Source organism: Nicotiana tomentosiformis, chromosome 9 (assembly GCF_000390325.3).
Source record: "Nicotiana tomentosiformis chromosome 9, ASM39032v3, whole genome shotgun sequence".
Classification (NCBI taxonomy): Eukaryota; Viridiplantae; Streptophyta; class Magnoliopsida; order Solanales; family Solanaceae; genus Nicotiana; species Nicotiana tomentosiformis.
Genome location: NC_090820.1, coordinates 105,365,732 through 105,388,295, shown reverse-complemented (window position 1 = coordinate 105,388,295; position 22,564 = coordinate 105,365,732). Strand labels below are relative to the sequence as shown.

The window sequence follows — 22,564 nt, the reverse complement described above, 5'->3', positions numbered from 1 at the left end:
ATGATCAGTTTCGGTGTGGATACACATAGAGTTTTTATACTATCGAAGAAATTTGAAACAAGACTCTCTTCACCAGGTACGTCTTAGTGTAACAATCCGACTTGTCGTTTTAAGAATTAACGCCGCGTTCAATGACTTAAGGTCTCGAGCAGTTTCGTAATATGTATTATGACCCGCGGGTGTGGTCGAGTTTAATTTTCGAAAAATTCAGGATTAAATTGAAAGAATAATTCTCATTTTTGAAGCTTAAACGAAAAGAGTTGACCAGAGTTGGACTTTTGCGCAAACGACCCCGGAATAGAGTTTTGATTATTCAATAGCTTCATATGGTAATTTTGGACTTAGGAGTTTGTCCGAAAAATTATTTGAAAGCCCGTAGTTAAATTGGGCTTGAAATGGCGAAAATACGAAGTTTAAGTTGAAAGTTTGACCGAGGAGTTGACTTTTTTATATCGGGGTCAGAATCCAGTTCTGAAAATTTTTATAGGTTCGTTATGTTATTTATGACTTGTGTGCAAATTTTGAGGTCAATTGGACTTGATTTGATAGGTTTCGACGTCGAATGTAGAAGTTGAAATTTCTTAGTTTCATTAAACTTGAGTTGGGGTGCGATTCGTGATTTTTCTGTTGTTTGATATGATTTGAGGCCTCGAGCAGGTTTGTGTTATGTATTGGGACTGGTTGGTATGATTGGACGGGGTCACGGTGGCCTCAGGTTTGATTTGAGGTGGTTCCGGACCAAATTTGGGTGTTTTGATACTGCTGGTTCTGGTGTTGTTCTCCGCGTTCACGAGGAGCCTCTCGTGTTCGCGAAGAAGGATTTTGCTATTGGGACTTTGTTCTTCGCGTTCGCGAAGAAGGAATTTTTACTGCCCGTCGTCTGACTTTGGAGGTCCAAATCATACAATCTATAAAGAATTTGGAGATGATCCAAAAATAAAAGTTGTAGTCATTTGTATCTAGTTTTCATAAAGGTAAACCATTTGTCATTTGAAGTTGTGTGCAAAAAGTTATGGTAGATACAATAAAGACTATCTGGGAAGAGTTTGGAAATCTCTGTTGCACAGGACTAACTTTGGAAGCTTATATCTCGCAATATATAAGGAATTGGATATGAACAACAAATGAAAGTTATAGCCCTTGGAGTCTAGTTTTCATAAAGTTAAATCATTCATCATTTAGAGTTTTGTACAAAACGTTATGACTATTATACAAGAGGCTGTCTGAGAAGAGTTTGAAAATGGCTGTTGGAGAATTTGTTCATCGCGAACGCGAGAGGAGGGTCGCGAACGCAAAGAACAAACCCCTGGGAAGCAGAATAAAATCCAAATTCATCTCATTTTTCCATTTTTTGGACCAAGGAAGCTCGGGTGAGGCGATTATTTGAGAGTTTTTCCAGGAAAATATTGGGATTTGAGCTGTCCGGAGGTCAATTCAAGCAAGAAAGCGATTTTGGAATATCGGCATAACTTCAAAAAGGTAAGTATCTTGCCTAACCTTGAGTTGGGAAATTACCCCTTAGACATTGAGTCTTATGTGAAAATTGTGTAATTAGAAGCCGTGTATGTGAGGTGACGAGTACGTACTCGGACTTATATGTGCAAATTTTATTGGTTTAAGGTTCTAGGCATCTTTATATATTAGATTGGATAATTATTGGCATTTGGTAAATCCTTGAATTATCACGCCTCATTCCTTATTTGTCGAGTTTGTATTTTATATAATAATTTGGTGTTGTTGTCACTTGAATTTTATGTGAATTCCGTGTGTTTGTTGATTTGATATTTTTCTTGGAATTAAATTCATGATGGAATCCTTATCTGCAAATATTTATAAAATAAGTTTAAATTGAGAAGTTAATATAATTATCAAGAATTTGGATTAATGAAGGTGTTGCCCTATACTAAGTATTTTTCACCGTTGTTGATCGTTTTGAGGTTTTATATACGTTGTGTGGAGCCTTGGGCTATTTGTTAAGAAATTTATTGATTCTGCTACATATCTGGAATTTGGTTGTGGTCAGTGAAAAATTGTGATATGAATTGTTGTATTGTGTTGTGGATTAAACACTCTCCTTGATGTTATTTATACTTCCTACCTTGCTTGTTAATGATATACGTGTGCTTGGTAAGGAAGAGTGTAAACCTTTAAGGGTGATGTCGTGCCATTTGAGAGTGTAAAGCACGAAGGGTGATGCTGTGCCATTTGAATTATATTATCATGTGAGGGAGAGTGTAAAGCACGAAGGGTGATGTCGTGCCATTTGAGAGTGTAAAGCCCGAAGGGTGATGTCGTTCCATTGAGAGTGTAAAGCACGAAGGGTGATGTCGTTCCATTTTATTTATATTATCAGGTGAGGATGAGAGTAAAAGCACGAAGGGTTATGTCGTGCTATTATTTTTATATTATCATATATTCATGGTACAAAGGGTGTTTCCGTGCAGACGAGGACGAGATACATACATTATATTGTGATATCGTTTTGTTGTGTATACATTCATGCCTTTATCTTGAGATGTTATCGTGCACCTATGTTTTCTATGTGACTTGTAGTCGTTGTTGCTTACTGTGTGTCTCCCACTTTGTTTCTTTTATTGTTATTGACTTTTTTCCCACCTAATTGGTATTGTTATATGTATGCACGGTGATAAAGAGATAAATGCATGAAGGGTGTTGTCGTTCCAATTGATTTGGTCTACATATATAATGTATATACTGAGTGAGAATGAGACAAGTGCACGAAGGTATTGCCGTGCCATTTGATGTGATATGTTGAATATATTTCTCATGCCAGAAAAGTTAAATGAGGTGTCACATGGTGACTTTTATTCGAAAGAATTATATTTGAAAGATATTTACTTGAAAGAATTATATTTGAAAATATTTACTTGAAAGAATTATATTCGGAAGGTATTTATTTGAAAGAATTATATTCGAATGATATTTATTTGAAAGAATTATAATGGAAAGATATTTATTTGAAGGAAGTATATGCGAAATATATTTATTGAAAATGATTATATTCTAAAGACTTTTATTGAAAAACTTATAGATAAAAGATGTATATCTTGAAGGACTTGATTAATTGGTTATACTTGTGTTTATTATTCGTTTGAGCAATATTTATGGTGTTCCTGTTGCCTTGCAGTTTAAATCACTAGTTGATTGGTGTTGCTATCACTGCTATTTATTTTCTATTATTTTTATATGCTATATTGCACAGGTTATTTGACTAGTGAGTGTCTTGACTGTACCTCGTCACTACTCCACTGAGGTTATTCTTGATACTTACTAGGTACCGACAGTGGTGTACTCAGACTACACTTCTACACATTTTTGTGCAGAGCCAGGTATTGAAGATATCGGCTTCGGACAGAGATTTGAGTATGATCGCAAGGATTCAAGGTAGGACTGCTTGGTCATCGCAGTCCCTTGGAATCTTTATATTTTATTGTACTGTTAATTTCTTATTCGAACAGTATTGTACATTCGATCCTTGAGATCATTCCATGTATTCAGTTAGAGTTCGTGACTCAGTATTATCAGTCTTGGGAGGTTGTATTAAATATATGTTTTAAAAAAGAAAAATGGCTTGAATTATGATTATAATCGACTTACTTAGTTATAGAGACTAAGTGCCATCACGGCGCCTGTGGTGGAATTTTTGGGTCGTGAAACTTATATCCGATCTTTGACATGTAAATAAATTTTAAACACGAAAAAATCTTCGTATGATTGTTATTATCTTCTGCTGCATGTTACGAACACATATATGCAATCCTTCACATACAATTTAAATACAATTTTCATATAAATTTTATACAATATATTTTTTGTATCTGATTTGTATATATTTTGTATGTGGTATGTTCTTCCTCTCTAAATTTTCAATCAAAACTTCCTCTCTTAATACAATTTAATACATACCAACAACTTTAGGTAAAAAGATAATATTTATAACTTAACTACAAATTTCTTACAACGATTCATACATTATACAACTATTTTTCAACTTTCATACAACATTCAAATAAAAAAATATATAACTACAACATAATACAACTTAAATATAATTTACATACAACTTTAATACAACTTCATAAGTATATTGTATATCATGTGTTCTTCTTCTTCTTCGACGATTTTCAATCTGAAATTCAGCCAAAATCAAGTCTAATCTTCACCAAACACCCTCAAAATTGAGATATAAACTCCAAAAAATATTCTCAATTGTTTGCAATAACACCCAATCCAAACAAATAATAATTTTTGAAAACCCAAATTCGAATTCAAAGCTTCGAAGCTTTTTAATGGCTGTCAATGATGGAGAATCAAACACCTTCAAAATTTATTGATTGACAATTTTAATTCGAACATCAATTATGCAACATGAAAGGAAATTGCTAAGTTAAAACTCTATAGTAAAACGATTGAAATCCATTGATGAATTCCATTAAAACTCTATACAACAAGAAAGCATAAAAAAAAACAGAGAATATCAAAGGAAGAAAAATTGCGGAAAAAAATAGAGAAGGAGAGATAGAGAGACGAAGAGAAAGAGAGAGAGAGAGACGGCAGGTAAAATGGACTCATTTAAAACTTATTTGTATATAATTGATAAATTGTATATGACCATGTAATTAAATTAAAACTTGATTAGGGAGTGTAATAAAGTTTCATATGTAATATAGGAAGGTGAAAATCCCTTACCCATTTCCTTATTTATGGTTACCAACTCCAACAAAAGTGAAAGAGAAGATCCACAATTAGGAGCGGGAGAGATTCAATAACGTAAACTTGAGATAATATTTTAGTTGTTTACGCTTTGAGAGGTATGAAATTTTGACCTCGAGAATTAACCCAAATAGGTGTCCACCCAATCGCTTAAACTAAAAATAGTCAATGAAAGTATAATATATGCATAATTTATGTATTATATGTGTATAATCTATGTATATAGCTAAAAAAGTATAAACAGTGAATATGACCGACTATTCATGTAAAGATCCCTCGTATTTACTAGTCGGCCAACATAACCCTATCGTGAAGAACTAACAATATACCAGTTTAAAATTTCTACTTTTGGAAAGCTCCTTTTCAGTTGAACCCTTTTCCGCCCACCTAGCTCCGCTCGTGCTTGCTGCCTCTCACTAGCACAAGTACTCAGACCTAACAAGGTTTAGGTAAATGAAAAACAATCATCTAATTTAAAGACTGATCTCACAAGATTTTCACCTATTACGTTAACCGCTATGCCACACCCCTAAGTACTTAATACTCACTACAGTATATTGGCATCACTTGTGAAGCATCATGCTTCTTTCCAAGTCTCTCTCTCTCTTCTTCTTTAAATTCCTCCAGTTTGCAGCATAATATAGTATTCAAGTCAACTAGCTGAATTTATATTCTTAAGCACCTATTCAAGGACATTGAAAGAGCTTAGTTTCCAAATAGGCAAAGAAGCAGGCACCACATACTGACTTTTCAAGTGGAGGATCAAATATCTCTTTTAACATGCAAGCAACCGCTCAACTCCCAACTTTATCCATTAAAATCTTATAATGCAAGAACTGCATGGACCAAAACATTAGTAAATATTGAAAAAGACAGTCCATTTAAAAAAGACAGTCAGGCCGTGAAAGCAGTCACTAATGCTTGCATTGTGATAGATTGTCTACATTACATCCCTTGGAGTACGGTCCTTCCTCGAATCTTGCGTGAACGCAGGATGCCTTGTGTTGTTGTGCACCTGGCTACCTTTTTCTTTAGTCTATTTAAAAAGGTCAAAATTGTTCTTTGTATTAGCAAGCTTAACCTTTTAAAAGATGCATTTCCCAAAAGGCATGCACCTCAGAACAACTTCCACAGAATTTCTTGAAATGGTAAAACAATTTCCTTACAAGGAGTAGATATAAATGTCTGTTTCCATTAAGGAAACAGAGAAATCATGCCACTCCAAGATTTGAAAGGACAAGAAGACTATCACACACTAACAACCAGTTCAATATAACCATTCACTCAAATGCAAAAGAAGAAATTCATAAATATATTGAAACTTGTTTACAGCCAAAGGCTACATTGGCTGTCAGTATTAATCCAAGCAAAGTGTTGTTATAGAGAACATATATATATAGCATGAAAATTGGTTCCATAACTGTTATAGAGAGGTCTGACTGTATCAAGAAAATTCTGCGGTCAGCAAGAAATTTGCCCAAATCAAGCAAAAAAGAACACAACTGTAACAAAAGTTGCACGAGCAGTAAGTACTGAACACACAGAACATTGCTATCTACACGATCTGAACGAGGGAAGTAAGTAAATATATACTGACTTTACCTCTTCAAAACATATTTACACGGAAAAACCATGGCAACACAAACGATATAACCAAGCATGCCATTAAGAAGTTACAGAATGGCTGCCCGCGCCAGCAACCTCTACTTGTTTCGGTTGAACCAGTACCACTTGCAGTGGATCTCGCATCATTCCACTCCTCAATAAATCTGTTATCGCTGACACCAGTAACGTTTTGTGCAACCTCCCCACAAATTTCACACACTCTGCACGAAGATGTTAAATGGAGAGAAATAACAAAATCAATACTGTGGAATGTACTGGTCTGGAACTGCAAAATTTAAGTAACCAAAACACTAGAAACTCCTGAATACTATGTTATAATGAATGGCCGTTTTGTTTTAGTTTCTTCTTTTTTTCCTTTTAGATGATGGTGAGTAAGGTGAAGTATGCTAGGAAAATGTTCAGCCAGGCGACGCAACCACTATTATGAACTTAAAGGGCAGTCCGGTGCACTAAGCTCCCGCTATGCGTGGGATCCGTGGAAGGCCGGACCACAAAGGTCTATTGTACGCAGCCTTACCTTGCATTTCTGCAAGAGGCTGTTTCCAGAGCTCGAACCCGTGACCTTCTGATCACATGGCAACAACTTTATCAGTTACGCTAAGGCTCCCCTTCAATCACTATTATGAACTTCAGAAAATGAGGTTCCTAAGATTGAAGCAGTTACAAGTAATGAATGTCAAGCTATTAAGCTATTTGGATGGCAAGCAACATAATTTTACCAGCAACATCTGAGAAGGACATGGAAACAAAACAGCCAACCAAAAAAAAAAAAAAAAAAAAGATCTGGCTGGTGTTTCATGTCCGGAAGTTGCCAAGGGATCTCTTCACCACAATGCAGACTACCTGTAGCATTATCCTTTGGAATTGGGAATAACAGAGAAAAGAAAATTATTTGTCTTACTTTTGTGCGAGTATTTTGAAGAGTGTGAAATCAAGGGCTGTATAGAGTTGAGAATCCACAATGGAAATTCAAAGTAATTTCTCTTGTTTTTTTAATTTTCAGCATACAAGCTACACCTAGTATAAATCAGTAATGAACTTTGCTTAGTAACTTCTCCATTACTTAGTATATTGCTTATACACGAGATTTTCCTTTTTAATGAAACAAGAGCTTCACTTTAAGAATCGAACGACTATAACATCCTCTACTAACTTGGACATGAACTTTTTATGGTATAAAGGACACACAACAACAACAACAACAACATACCCAGTATATTCCCAACAGGTGGGGTCTGGGGAGGGTAGTCTGTACGCAGACCTTACCCCTACCTAATGAAGGTAGAGAGGATGTTTCCGATAGACTCTCGGCTCGGAAAGAAGGAGGACGAGGAGGAGGAGGAGGAGGAGAGAAAGAAGAAGGAAAGCAAGAAAGAAAGAGAGAAGACAAAGAGGGAGATAAAGGATAAGTGTCGTTTCATGGTAAGTAATAGAACCATGTATGGTTAATCAAAGAAGCACGCCGACTGGAAATAAGTTATGCCAGTCCAAATGATGGGATAGCAGGTGCTGACTGACATAAGTAGAAGGAATCATTTTAGGAAGTGTTTTCTGGCTACCATTCATGGAACAAACCTAATTTTACCTATCCTCAACTAGAACCGACACATTTGGCTGAATTCACAAGTATATCATAGGTAGAATAGAATGAATGGAATGCTTAATTCCTGCAGAAATTAGATCTGAAGGTGTTAATGTAATGGCTGGAGTATTCACGAATATCCTGATTGGTGATAATAGTAGTAGACCAGAGGATAGAAGGAAGGGTTGATAAAGAAACAGAATACCACCACAGATACGCAGAATTGGCGTTCGATGAGCAAATTTACATAAGATAGGTGTAAGAGATCCTAAGCCTACATTTGCACCAGTCTACCTAATCAAAGGCACTTAATTGTTCTATTAGACAATAATGCATCATGGCAATGGAAAGAAAACATTCGGAATCAAGATTCTTCGTCCGAACATTTGAAGACAGGAAACCAAAAATTTATCAGCATCCCAGTTAACGACAACCTGAAAGCATGTAATTCACTCTACTATGACAATTGATGAGGATCTCAAATAACAAGAGACTTTGGCAGTTGGCACAACTTGTTAATTTGAACCCAATGGTGACCAATTCATAATAAGATAGAGCACGCCTGTAATTTGCCAAAGAAAACTTTTAAGTAGAAAATTTCTGTTGTCGAAATAGGAGTCAAATAGCCTACAGACAGGAACCTGTCTTCACCAGGAAAGACATTAATAAAATCAAAATAAGCAACTTAGTTGGTATCATCGGTTACAGAGATGGATCTAGGATTTGAACAATATGGGTTCGGTTTCGGAATTCTACCACAACACATTCGATTTATTGGGTTCGAAATCTACCATTATACTTATTTAGTGAATTTTCTAACACACATACAAAGTCTGAGCCAAAATTGTAACTTATGCACTACGTCTGCCTCTGATCATTTAAACAACCACAATACCAATCCAAGAATGACAATAAACTAGAAAAAGAGTAATTACCTGTTTCCTTTTAGCTTAAACCAAGCCTCAGCACAATGAGAATGCACAAATCCAAGCTCTCCTTTACAACCACAACCAAGCTCAATCAAATCCACCAAATTCTGTAAATTTTTCCCACTTTCATAAGTACTCAAATGACAAATCCTACACACCCTTTGGCAGTCCTCTTCCAAATCCTCTCCCAATTTCTCCGCTTCGCACTTCACATCAATGACAGTCGAAAAACTCTCGTCCTCCTTCAAATCCTTCACTTTCACCTCATTCCTTTCAATCCCATTTCCCTTTCCCCCCGAATTTCCTTCTTCGTCGCGAATTCTTGATTTTTCATCAGTTTCCCTATTTTCATCCAATCTTATGGTGATTATAGTCTCAGGAACATCCACTTTATGATTCCGCACATCCATCTCCTTATCCATAGTTTTCCTCAGTATTACATCCAATAAACCAATCAAAACACTGACGATTCAGATGAAATACAAACAAGATTAATTACCTTATTATAAGTAGCAAAGTACCCTTACTGCCCCGACTTTGAGATTCAGCCCCCTGTCGCTCTAATCAAATCAATCAAACACTAAAAAGGGTCAAAGATTCAGCCCTCTGTTCTAATTAAATCAATCAAACACTTAAAAGGGTCAACGATTTGAATGTAATACAACCAAGATCTTAAGTGGCAGAGTACCCATACTGCCACGACTTTGAGATTCAGCCCTCTGTGAATTAAATCAATCAAACAAAATCAGCCCTATGTTCTAATTAAATCAATCAAACACTTAAAATACAAACAAGATCTTAAGTGGCAGAGTACCATTACTGCCACGACTCTGAGATTCAACTCTTTGTCGCTCTGAATTAAATCAATCAAACACTAAAAAGGGTCAAAGAATCAGCCCTCTGTTCTAATCAAATCAATCAAACACTAAAAAGGGTCAAAGAATCAGATGTAATACAATCAAGATCCTAAGTTGCAACAATAGCCTTGCTATCAGGATAAGATTTGTTATATGTATGTACATATATAAAAAGGGAAAGTAAATGATTACTTGATGTTTAAGACACTGAGTGGCCAATCAAGAAATTTGATAGATAGGGATAAGGGGTTGTTTGTTCCTATGAAACAGTAGAAGGGCAGGTTCTGTTCGTCCTTTTTGTCTCCCTACAACTTGTATATATGGAAAGTGAATATATTGGTTTGACTGATTCTGTAAAGATTGTTAAAGAAGCTACTCCACTTACTAATTTTAATGTTTATATAAGGGAAGTGATTAAACTGGTAATGTTATGATAAACAAAAGAGTATTAAATAATAGCGTTGACGTAAACTTCGAGGTGGTGATAATGACAATACATTAGTTCTGCCGAATAATCAGGTGTTTTTAAAAGAAACAGTAAAAGGTTGTCAGCAACCTAGATTAGGGTATTATCTGAAAAAGTTCAAAAGTCGTCCTTTTAGGCCTTACACAAAAGTCTATCAATTATGTGAAGATTATAGTAATATATAAGGTGGAAAAAAAGGAGACATTATAATATAAAAATTATTTATATACAACAATAACAAACTCAGTCTATTCTCATAAGTGAGGTTTGAGGTTTGAGAATGATAATATGTACGCAGATATTATCCCTACCGGTAGATCCTCGGCAAGAGGTTGAAGCGAGAGGTTGACTTACTTATATCATAATTAATAATAAAAGAATTATTATGCGATAATTAACAATGAAAAGATTATTACATGAATAGTTAATACTTCCTTTAAAAAGACATTTTGGCATTTAGATGGTTTCATATCTGCATTGCTAATAATACGCATACTCTTAATTCACACTCAATCTCGCAAAAATTACACACATGCTGTTATTAAGAAAGAAAAAGAAGCAATAATGTGAAAAACCAAAATCATCAATAAATAAAAATTCCTATTCTCTGAAGTTGTTACTCTTGGTAGATTTAAGCAATGTTGCTTATGAATAATTTGTGTACCTTTTAGTCTAATGTACCAAAAAATATATATTATAATATAAGTTATACTCCAATAAAATATTTTTAAAAATAGTAGTAATAAATAAATGTTCAAAGGCATACTGTTTAGCCCTACATGATCGTCTTGACTTGAGAGATGTGAAGATTGCCTTACCTCGGTATCTCCCAACTTTGACTTTAAAACTTTTATAATTAGAATCAAAAGATGGCAATATCTAATAAATATCACCCAAATCAATTTATTTCATTTTCTTCTTTTGGTTGATTACTTAAGCAATTACATTTAAAAAGATGTAGGTAACATTTCGGAGAGGAATTTTAATTTTTAGGTTCCAATTAAATGGACCAAGATAAATATATTATCTTAAAAAACTAGATTATGCCAATTTATTGGTGACAAATAATGAAGTGCGTTGAGATCTAAATTGTTCATTAGCATATAATCACATCTCCTCTTTGCCTTTCCCTTTATGATTTAAATAGACTATACGTTGAAGATCTCCTCTCCATTTAAAAAGCATGTGGTGTGTAGTATGACACGTTAACCCAAGTTGTAATTAATCAACCACTTTTTATTTTCTTTTAACTGCCAAATAAGTAAGCATGGGTACAATTGCTTTGGCTCAAGAATTGGTTGGGAAAATTTTGGGATTAGTTTCAAATTGTGTTATTTATTCACCTCTCTGACTATTTTATTGGGTACATAATATTCTTTTACCAGTACAAGTATCTAGTGGCAGAGTGACACTATTTTCACCAAAATTTATAATGTTAATTAGATATAAAAAAATCTTATATATATTGTATGTTGAATTTTCTTGGTTTTTTTTGTGTATTTTATTTATTTTTTATTTTTATTTCTTTTAGTGCATATCGTCAGAGGCGAATCCAAGATTTAAATTCTATGGGTTCAACCATTAAGGTTTTTAGCATTACATCATTATATTTTTAAAGTTATGAGTTCATATTTACTATTTATTGTAATTTTAATAAATTTTTACATATAAATTTATACTCCGCAATAAAAGCACTGAGTTCAGTTGAACACGGTGCAGAGGCGGATTCAGGATTTGATGGTTACGGGTGCCACTCAGGGGCAAATACACATTTATCGAAGCAATGTCAGGCGACACCGCTTCGTGAATTCTTTTGCTAAATATATGTATTAATATTACGAGGAAGCGGATAAGTAGAAAAAAATGACATCACTTGACATAATTTGTCTCTTGGTATATTGGTTATGTGCTTGATTTTGCTTTAAGAGGTCAGAGGTTCAAACCTCAACTAGCACCTCTTTTTTTCTTTTTGCAAATATTTGAGAGAATCTATGCGGTTAAAAATTGTGATGAAGTAGAATTTAATTCAGGACTTTTCTGACTTAAGACTCAACAAAACCAATACACTAAAGTTATTTCTTGTGTAGAAGTATGATAATTAAAGTTATTATCCTCGTTCTTTTATAAATTTTGACACCGCTTATAAAAAATCGGTGAATGTCCCTGGTGCCACTGCTTTTAATGCAAACCGACCATATAGTGAAGAGATTGAACTTGGGTGTACATTTAGTCGGTTCGATCCATTTTTTATTAATTCGGTACGGTTCTGTCCATTTTGAATTAATTCAATTCAATTTAAAAGATTGTTTTATGCATAAATGAATATGTGATCACAAAATCGAATAAGTTATATCCAATTTGGTCTAATTCTCTAGGTTCAAATTCGATTAATATGATTAAAAAATATAAAGAAAAATAAAATTTTAAATTAAGAAATACATCACTTTAATCTACGAATAGCTCGATTAATATTACGTCTTTGATGCATCACTCTAGTTTCTAAAATTAATAAAATAACATTAGATAGATAAAAAAAGGAAATGATTAAAATCACATTCAAATAAAATGAAGATCTAGAAAAAGAAAAAGGAAGCAAATATACAATTTAAATAAATAATAAAAAGGAGATTGTACAAAATAGAGTAAATAACAGAGGTGAAGAAATTAAAAGAATTTAAAAGAAGGAGCATAAAGAAAGAAGATAACAACAAAACAACTAGGACTTCAACAGAGTCTCGATCCTGGGTATTTCATGTGGAGTTTCAGTGCTTTAACTATGGCACCTACAGTCATTTTGTTACTTGGGGTGCCACTCTTTATATATGTTCAATATTTGAGGAAAATACTAGTACATATATACGATTTTACTCGAGCGACCGGGTGGCGTACCACCCCCAAGCCCCTACATAGATCCGCCCCTGACCCGGTGCTAGAGGGCTGGATCCGCCCCTGCATATCGTGGCTATGTTACTACGAGTGCGCAACATAGCATAACAATTGTAATATAAAATACTACTATATTTATCAAAGAAATATTTTAGAATATTAAAGGGCTTTTTTCTCTTTTAGCCTGCGACATAAAATATTTATATTCGATAGCCAAAAAGATGTATAAAATTTATATAAATTTTTTATATAACATACATAACGTATATATATATATTCAGCTATTATTTTGAGAGCAGCTATGTAATATTATTTTCTCAATATTAAAGCAACATCTTTGTTTTTAAAACAAATCTTGTATTTTTTGAAAGTATATGGAGTAATATGTAATCAAATATTGATGTCCCATATGATCATAGTTTTCACTTTGTTTCTGTATGTAGCCTTTTTAATTAGGCAAATAATGAAGCCTGTGGCTGATCCACATTGAACCAAGGGGTGTCGAGCGATACTCATTCGCCGAAAAATTACACTATATTACTAAATAATTTTTTTATATTTTATGTATATATATTATACGTTGACCCCCCTCGACTTTTCGATGTAGCTAATTATTTATTTTTTGACATTGCTTGATGAAAATCCTGGCTCCGGCCACTGAATGAAGCATGTGGCCTTGTGACATGGTGATAGTTTGTTGTCTCTAACCTATTAATTCAAGGCCTTTATACATTCAATATGTAAGAGTTTACATTCAATAAGAGATTAGATGCAACCATACAAATATATCATGCGAAACCTGTCTGCGATGACTTTCTTTTTTCATTCGGTGTAACAGGAGTCCGACTAATCGGAATTTGCGCCAAAAAGTTCTACTTTTAGAGGTCGTTTGGTAGAGTTTATAAGAATAGTATTGAATAGAGTGTATAAGTAATGTTGTTGTTAGTTATGCTGAGATTATTTTTATCGACTGTTTGGTTTAGTGTATTAAAAATTACATGCATTGCACAATTGTTTTAGAAAATCATTTGTTTACAAAAAAATACTTAGGGATAATTACATTAATTTGGTCTATATAGTTTGTGCAATTGCTGATCCGCAGTGTATCCATGGAGAATTGGCCTCACCGTCGGGAAGAGGAAGAATCCCACGATTGTAGAGAAAAGTACTTTAATTTCCAGAAAAGAAATTGCGGTCTTTTAGCATTTTTTTTTTTGTTAAATAAGATTTTTAATAGAAGGGATAATTAATTGAAAGAATATCATATTAGAAAACGGGATGGAACAAAACTTTAGAGAAGGCAAATTTGTCAACATGTATCTTATATACTTAAATGAAAAAATAGGTAAGCAGAATTTTAATCAAGCTTAAAATTTGAAGGGGCAATTTTGTCTTTAACTAGTTTATGGATGTATTAATAACCTTGTTATTGCTAATACTATGGATTGCTATGTATTAGCTATATATAGCATAATACCAAATAGGTGTGCAATTAATGCTTGAATTAGTTATACTTAGGTTGAAAAAGTGTACCAAACAAAGTATTACTAATTCACAAAGCTAATGCATGCATTATTTTTTTCTAATGCACTCTACCGAACGACCTCTTAGGGGTAAAGTGCTCCCTATCAAAGGTGATTATATATCCATGACTCAAACCCGAGACCTCTGAAAAAGAATGAAGGCAGAGGGCGGAATTAGCGTTTGAGTTACAGGTTTGACCGAACTCAGTAACTTTGATTCAATCATGTATTTGTCTTAAAAAATCAATTGAATATGTACAAATTGATAATTTAGAACCTATTTACTTAAACGAGCTAAAATTCTGAACCCATAAGCTTCAAATTTTGACTCGGCCTTTGAATGAAAAAGTACTTATAACTCCATCACAACCGTCGGTGGTGTATCGTCCATGATGACTTGGACACAAGACATCTTCCTTATTGTTGGATTTTACTTTTGCATGAAGTCATTACTTAAGCCAAACAGAAGAATTAAAAATAAATTAAAGTACAAAGTCGAGCAACTACAAATCTATAAAGCTTAATTATACTTTGAGTATGGCTTATGCAACCAAATACATTCTTAAGGCAAAAGGAAGAATGTCCTTGGGAAATAATTTATACAACTATCTATATTAGATGCTTCAGATGCAACAGCCAACAGGTGATAGAGATACGTGTATAGTGAGAGGTAAAGTAACAAGTACCAACTAGTCGAGATGCAAGACAAAAAAAACAAAGAGTTGTCTTCAGCTTAAGAAAAAGTTGTGGTGACGATCAGGCAGGACATGGCGCTGCTTCAGCTTGACGAGGACATGACCCTTGATAAGAGCGCGGGGAGGTCGAAAATTAGAATTGAAGGTTATTAGGTAGTCGAGAGTTTTTCCTAACTCTCCTTTCCTTACCGGTAGTGCCACCATTATTCTTGTATTCTTAGATCTCTACTACTACTAGTTGTTTCGATCATATCAGTCATTTTCCTATTGTTGTTTGTTGCTACTGGGTCCATTTTATAGAAGAGTCTATCGGAAACAGCATCTCTACCTTCACCAGGTAGGGGTAAGGTTTGCGTACACACTATCCTCCCCAAACCCGACTCGTGGGATTATACTGGATATGTTGTTGCAAGACAAAAAACAAAGAGTACATATTACAACAGATGAGATGAAAATGGAACAGCAAAAAAAGAAGGGAAAGACGAAAAGAGCAAATTAAGAGGCAACAAAATAGATATTCATTTACTAATAAGAACATACAGTAACCATCGCTTGCTTGTAACTCTTTTCTTAATGCACAAATGTCAGCTGGAAATAACAGAAACTAAATACAAACAGAACACAGAGCAAATTCACAAGAAAACAGCCCCTTGATAACTTGCTATTCTCTTTTTGGGGCCATTCACAACATGTTCATACATTTCATTTGTCATCTCCTGAGAGCTTTGGCGTCAATTTACTACTACCAAACATATACAAAAAGAACTCTCCTTTCGCTAATCGGCTGCTACAAGAGGCGAGAGAAAGACTTCAAAGATTAGAACGAGAAAGAAAATACCAAGAACTAAAATACACAGCAGCCTCTTGTCCTCGTCAACGAGGAGATGCAGCTTGCCAAGGTGGATTCGGATGGAAAGGATGCAACTCAGATCGCTTCATTCATTGATCATCAACTAGCATAGTTTACTAAACGTATACTTCACTTCACGTCATGTCCATGTCATTGTTGGACGAGAAAAATTGCATGCCCATTTGCCTTTTTATATGTTCTGGTATCAACCGATTAATGAGGTCTGAAGAGGCACCAGACAACTGAAACCATAAAATACAGTCGGATTAGCATAATAGTTTTACTTAATTACTTCGAACAGTTTAGTAAAGTATAGTTTGCAATTGAGCAATGGTAACACGGGATTAGCAGCGGCGTTACAAGAGTGCTGCCAACCATAGTAACTACAGCACATAAGTTAGCTATGTGATTTATTGTATAAAAGACTGCACGCTGTAGCCATACCTCCTGCTTAAAATTGAAAAGAGGCGGCAATGGCCGGCCATTAGGAAGGCGTGCATTGGGTTCCCGAAGCTCATCAAAGAAAGGGTGTGCACATGCTTCAAGCTGCATAAAGAAAAGTAGAGCACCAAGTAGTTAGATTCGGGTGTTCAACATCCAATAAAGAGAGGGAAACCATCCCGCGAGCAGGAACGTGGTATCACGCCAGTAAGATCAACAAAAACGGATCGTGGAATATAAAAGACCTGTGATAATTAAGATATTTGCGTAATGAATAAAATTCACATCAGATAAAAGATAACTATATAAAACTTACTGCAGTGCATCGAAGACTTGGTGAGTATTGCAATAGCCGTGAAGCAAGGTCAATTGCTTCAGGTGGCATCCGCTTGTGGAATACCTGACCATGGCAACGGCAACATAGTGAGTCAGCAGCAGCGAAATTACATGCACAAGCTCACAAACAACAATAGAATTTATTCCAGGTTAATTATTAAAGGTAGGAGTCCAGCCGAGGGTCTTTCGGAAACAGAGGGTCTTTCGGAAACAGCCTCTCTACCTCCACAAGGTAGGGGTAAGGTCTGCGTACACTTAGGCCTCATTTGTTTTTTTTAAGATTAAGACATCTGAATCTTAATACACGTATGAATATCAAGATGTGTATTAAGATTAAGATATTTGAATCTGAATACACATCTGAATGTTAAGATGTGTATTAAGATCTGAATACTAAATGATTAAGACTGTTTGATTTTTAACATCTGAATGTATAAAATTTGCGTTTATTTGAAAATTAATAAACATAAAATTCAAATAAAATACTAATTAATCTAATATTCCATCACTAAAATATATAGCTTTTTAAAATATGATAGTTGCTGGTAGTGATAGCTAACGGTAGTACTTTTGAATGCCGACTAAAAGCGGTGGTTGGTGATAGATTTGGTTGATGGTGGTAGTTTAGGATAGTAGCTATTGGTGATTGGAAGTGGTAGCTATTATGATTGAGGATGGTGGTAGTGAGTGGTGATAGTTAATAATGGTGGGTGGTGGTAGTGGGTGGTGATAGTTAATAATGGCGGGTGGTGGTGGTGGTGGTAGTTGTGATTGAGGAAGATGGTGGTGGGTGATGGTAGTTTATAAAGATGGGCAGTGCCAGCTAGGGCTGTTGATGGTGATGGGGTGGTTAGTTGTGGTTGTTGAGGTGGATGAGTTTTGGTTATCGTTGAGAATGATAGTGGTGGGGATGGTGGGTGGTGGTAGTCGACAATGGTGGCGGCTATGATTGAGGATGATGGTGGTGGTGGTTGAGTATGGTGGTGGTGGGTGGCATGGTGGTAGTTGATAATGGTAGGCGGTGGCGGCAGTTAATAATGAATATGGATGATAGCATCTTAATGAAATTAAGTCTCTGTTATAAATCTTAATGATACAGACCTATTCAGACCCATTAAGTGATTGTGAAGTAAAAAAACAAAGCACACTTAACGATTAAGATCTGAATAATTAAGATTCAGACTTTAAAAACAAACGAACTTAAAGTCCGAGATGTGAACGATTAAGATTCATACCTCCATTAAGTGCAAACAAATGAGGCCTTAGCCTCCCCAGACCCCACAATGTGGCGTAACACTGGGTATATTGTTGTTGAGTCCACTAAAAACATAGACTCAACTAACTATAAGAACCTATAAAAACCGCTTCTTCCACTCTGAAATCAAGTGAAAATATACCTTATGCCAAGGGTGTGCTTTGATTTGTGGAAACCTAAAGTCGGTGTAATTTGGATTCATACAGCGAATTTCCTCCCTCGTTGGTGTTCCAAGTACCTGGAAATTGAAGCAAGTGAACAACAATCGTACACAAATATTTACATCGGATTTACAATTATTCAAGCTGTACCTTGATTATCTCAACAAGCTGATCAACAGCGTTTTCTCCAGGAAATAATGGCTATAAAAAGTAAAGCATAATTAGTTAAAAGTCAGGCTAATGTAGAACTATGGAATATGAAAAACCTCATATATTATACTTGAGCAAGGAAAAAAGAAAATAGATCATTACAAACCTGGCCGAGGAGAAGTTCGGCAAGGACACAGCCAGCCGACCAGATATCAATAGAGGTAGTATACTCTGTTGCGCCAAATATGAGTTCAGGAGCCCGATAAAACCTCGAACAGATGTATGAGATGTTTGCTTCACCTTTAACCTGATGAATGTTTTACTCAATACGGTCACAAGTACATAAACCTCAATTTGTAAATGTAGCAGTTTTTAAGAAACCATAGAGGTGTTCTCTTAGAAGATGCAAGTTTCTCCATGACCATATGCCCGAAAAAGTTGAAGAAAGCTATTACATTATATAGTAAACAGGAATCAAGTCAACTAAACATTGGTTTCAAAATGGTATCAAGCAGAAAACGCTTAAATCTAAAGGTTCTTTCCAAGCCAATTGACAAGTGGCACATTATCGTAGAGAGTTTTGGCAGGCACATAAAATTCCCTTGAATCATTTTTTTGATTTGCACCGGGTGTCCAAGTCTCTTTGAGCCCCGACTAATCCCGGGGGTGCACAGGCCCTCGGCAAGGAGTTTCCCGCAAGTGCACCACGGTTAATTCAGGTTTTACCCAGTCCGATGGCCCTCAGAAATTGTTTGCACCCAGTGGGTTTCGAACTTGAGACCTTGAAAGGGAGCAAACCCCAAGGCTCAAGTCAATTGCCACCAGGCCAACCCCTGAGGGTTTTCCCTTGAATCATTTCCCTCAATCAACAATAGGACGTTGTCAGATAATGAGAGATGCCAAACCAGGCGATTGTAATGTTCATGAAAGTGTGGCATCCGCACCATTGTTTGTTTAGAACAAATTGAATAGCAGCTTGCCAGCTTGATTCAATAGCAAACTACAATTAACTTTTTTTTTTTTATTTGGAGAATGGAAACAGACTTCAATTAACTCATTCCTGGAGTGAGTAAACTTGAAGATGCAATGGCTGAAAACAGCAACAAACCAACCAAGACGTGCATGTAGAGAACTTCATTCTCACAGACAACAGTTTGGTAAACAGGATCTTCCCCCAAGAGAGATAGCATGTTGGGCGAAAGTTCAAACAAGAAGTATGCGAACTCCATATGGTATATTTCAATGATATTTAGAAAGTAAAAATATTAAACAAGGATCGCTTTTCTAAATTAACACAAAAAACATTTTGACAAAAATTTGGAGTAACAATGTTCATGTAAGGGAAAATATCCAGGCTCAAACCATTCATTCACGTATGTTAAAAATAGAACTCAATAGGTTAGAGTTACATATAAAAAACATGAACAACAGTCAGCAGTCCTCCTCCTCCTTACGAGGCAAGGATAAATAAGGAAAAGGAGAAAAGGATTCCTATGTTGTTCGGACTCTCCGAAAAATGTCTCTGGGTGCATGTCAGATCCTCCAAAAGTAGTGTACTTTTGGAGAATCCGACAAGAGTGCGACAATGTTTTGGAGAGTCCGCACAACATAGAAAGATTCCACGGAAGGTACATATGAATAGCCACGGAGATGCACTCTTATGATTAAGACTTACCAGCACTTTTGCACTTCCAAAATCACAAATTTTAACTTGGTGAGTAACAGGGTCTACCTGTGGAAACAAAATAATGATATCAAAAGATGAAGGACCACAATGTCTAGCTGAAATAGTGACGTGGAAGATGCATTACCAAAATATTCTGAGGTTTCAAATCTCTGTGGCAAACGCCAGCCACTGTGTGCATGTATGCCAGCCCCCTAAATACCTGAACGCATCTCTCTTAATATAGCTCATGATTACGAAGAAAAGTCCTGCTCAAGAAAGTACGTCACTTACTTGATAAGTATAAAGCTTAACATAGATGAGTGGCATTCTTTGGTTCGCATTGCTGTAATGCTTCAACATGCGGTACATGGTTTCCGGAACATATTCCATGACTAAATTGAGAAAAAGCTCGTTTTTACTAGTAGTTGAATAGAAGCAATGCTTTAAACAAACAACATTCAAGTGCTCCATTGTGCGCATTAACTGCAGTTCACGATTCTTGTATCTACGATCTTGTAAAACCTTCTTTATCGCCACAGTCTCCCCGTTTTCCAGGCATTTTGCCTACAGAAGACAGGGTTTTAGTCAACCACACAAGTCAAGAAATGTTGCAGCAATTAGTGAAATAAATAAGATGTGTGCTCACTTGCCTGAAAAACAACTCCAAATGATCCAGTCCCCACGACACGTTCAGCCATGTAACTGACTGTCTGCACCAAATTATTCAGCAAGCCAAACACATCTTCAATTTCAGGTTTTAATGAAGAAGCATAACTATTTCTAACCAATAAATATTCATGAATCCACAAAGACATCATTTTTACCTGCTTTGGCTCGCCATTCTTCCCTCCGATGGTAGTGGAAATTATATGACCAGTGACTGCACCATTCACATCCATAACAGGAGCAGACATCTCCTACAGTCCACATCAAATATATATCTCATACAAGCGACTTCTAAAACCGATACAACATTATCCAACCAAAAACAAGAAAGATCACAACCCACCAAAGGTATCATTGGGGAAGCATAAGCCACACAAACTTAACAATCCTAAATATGAAGCATGGGATATGGACAAATCTGGTAATTGCTATTAGAAACCAATGGGTGACTAGATATACCTTTTTTTAATAATCGAAAAATCCTCGAGGGTAAGTGGCGCACGGATCGAAACTCGGTCAATAATGGGTTCGTCCCTCTACCCTTCTCTACTTAAATACCATGCTTTTGTGTGCGGCAGGATTTAACCCGTGATGTGTGCCTAATCCACACATCACAAGCTATGCTCTTACCATTAGACCAAAGCCTTAGGGGGCTGGGTGACTATATATATTTATATAAACCATATTAAAGAACCTCAACAAGAAATGATTTAGACAAGCTTACAGTTATTTTGGATCAAGTCAAACACTTAATAGGTACACATTCTTGAAAGCAATAGGCATCCCCATAAGGCTTAAATAAGATCAGGTCAACTATCATAAGTTAAATATCTAAAACACTACCAGATCAGAAAATGCAAAATTATGAGTGCACAAAATTGCTATTTTGAGACACAGAAAAAGTGGTCAACAAGCTCATAACAAGATAAAGATTTCATTTTTAATTTAAGATTCAAGAAAATCTAAAAAATACACAAACAAGCAAATATATTACCTCCTTTAAAATGCTCAAATATTAACTCAGCTAACACTACACCAAGATTTGCAATCAAGAACCACAGCAACAACAAAAAATTATTCCCACTAAAATTATCTTGACAAGTAAAGTACTGAACTTTTTGTACATAGAAAAAAAAACCAGAAAGCAAAATGGCTACCTTATCATCAGCCATAATTTTCCAGCTCCAAATGAAAAAAAAAAAAAGGGAAAGAAGAAATGAGGAGGAAGAAGAAGAAAGAGAATTATTTTCTTCAGTCCACACTTTAACTTTATGATTCAAAGCTAATAATTGTCGGTTGAATTAAGAGAGAGAGGTGGGACCCGTTAGCTAAAACAGCATCCCATGTGAATACAGCTCTTCCTCTTGTGGTTTTTCTCCTTCCTCTCTGTCTATCTTGCTTTCTGGTTTCTGGATATCTGTTTAGGCCCCTGGAGTTTTAGGTAATTACCAATTTGTTATTAATTTATCAAATTTTATCTTAAACAGATAATTGAACTTTTAGTCCTTATGTTACTGGTAAATTTCGATTTTGATACTTATAATAATATTTAACTAAGCGTATTTAACTTTCAATTAACTAAAATATGCGTGTTTTTTATCGCCTTGTTTAGAAAATATGGGATAATTACATTTTTTGTCCCTTAGTTATTGATGAATTCTTATTTTGGTTCTTGTAATATTTGGCTAAGCGCATTTAACATTCAGTTTACTAAAATTTGTCTTTAATCTATGATAAGTTA

The 22,564-nt window shown here is 35.3% G+C and overlaps 2 protein-coding genes across 3 annotated transcripts; both read right to left on the bottom strand.

The window, feature by feature from the left end:
- Positions 1-6,106: 6,106 nt before the first annotated feature.
- LOC104086628 (uncharacterized) lies at positions 6,107-10,133 on the bottom strand. The gene is made up of 2 exons (XM_009590944.4): positions 8,878-10,133; positions 6,107-6,560 (listed from the first exon to the last, which is right to left on the bottom strand). The coding sequence occupies exons 1-2, from the start codon at positions 9,291-9,293 to the stop codon at positions 6,341-6,343; spliced, it is 636 nt and encodes a 211-aa protein (XP_009589239.1). The 5' UTR covers positions 9,294-10,133; the 3' UTR covers positions 6,107-6,340.
- Positions 10,134-15,793: 5,660 nt separating this feature from the next.
- On the bottom strand, positions 15,794-22,131 carry LOC104086171 (shaggy-related protein kinase eta-like). 2 transcript variants are annotated; one of them, XM_009590367.4, is made up of 12 exons: positions 21,981-22,131; positions 20,982-21,074; positions 20,808-20,867; positions 20,449-20,721; positions 20,303-20,377; positions 20,167-20,223; positions 18,658-18,798; positions 18,492-18,542; positions 18,323-18,418; positions 16,906-16,989; positions 16,593-16,694; positions 15,794-16,390 (listed from the first exon to the last, which is right to left on the bottom strand). In XM_009590367.4, exons 1-12 carry the CDS (start codon positions 21,993-21,995, stop codon positions 16,283-16,285), a joined length of 1,155 nt encoding a protein of 384 aa, XP_009588662.1. In that variant the 5' UTR covers positions 21,996-22,131; the 3' UTR covers positions 15,794-16,282. The 2 variants fall into 2 exon arrangements, with proteins under 2 accessions (XP_009588662.1, XP_018622843.1); XM_018767327.3 differs by lacking the exon at positions 21,981-22,131 and adding an exon at positions 21,818-21,909.
- Between the last annotated feature and the right edge of the window lie 433 nt (positions 22,132-22,564).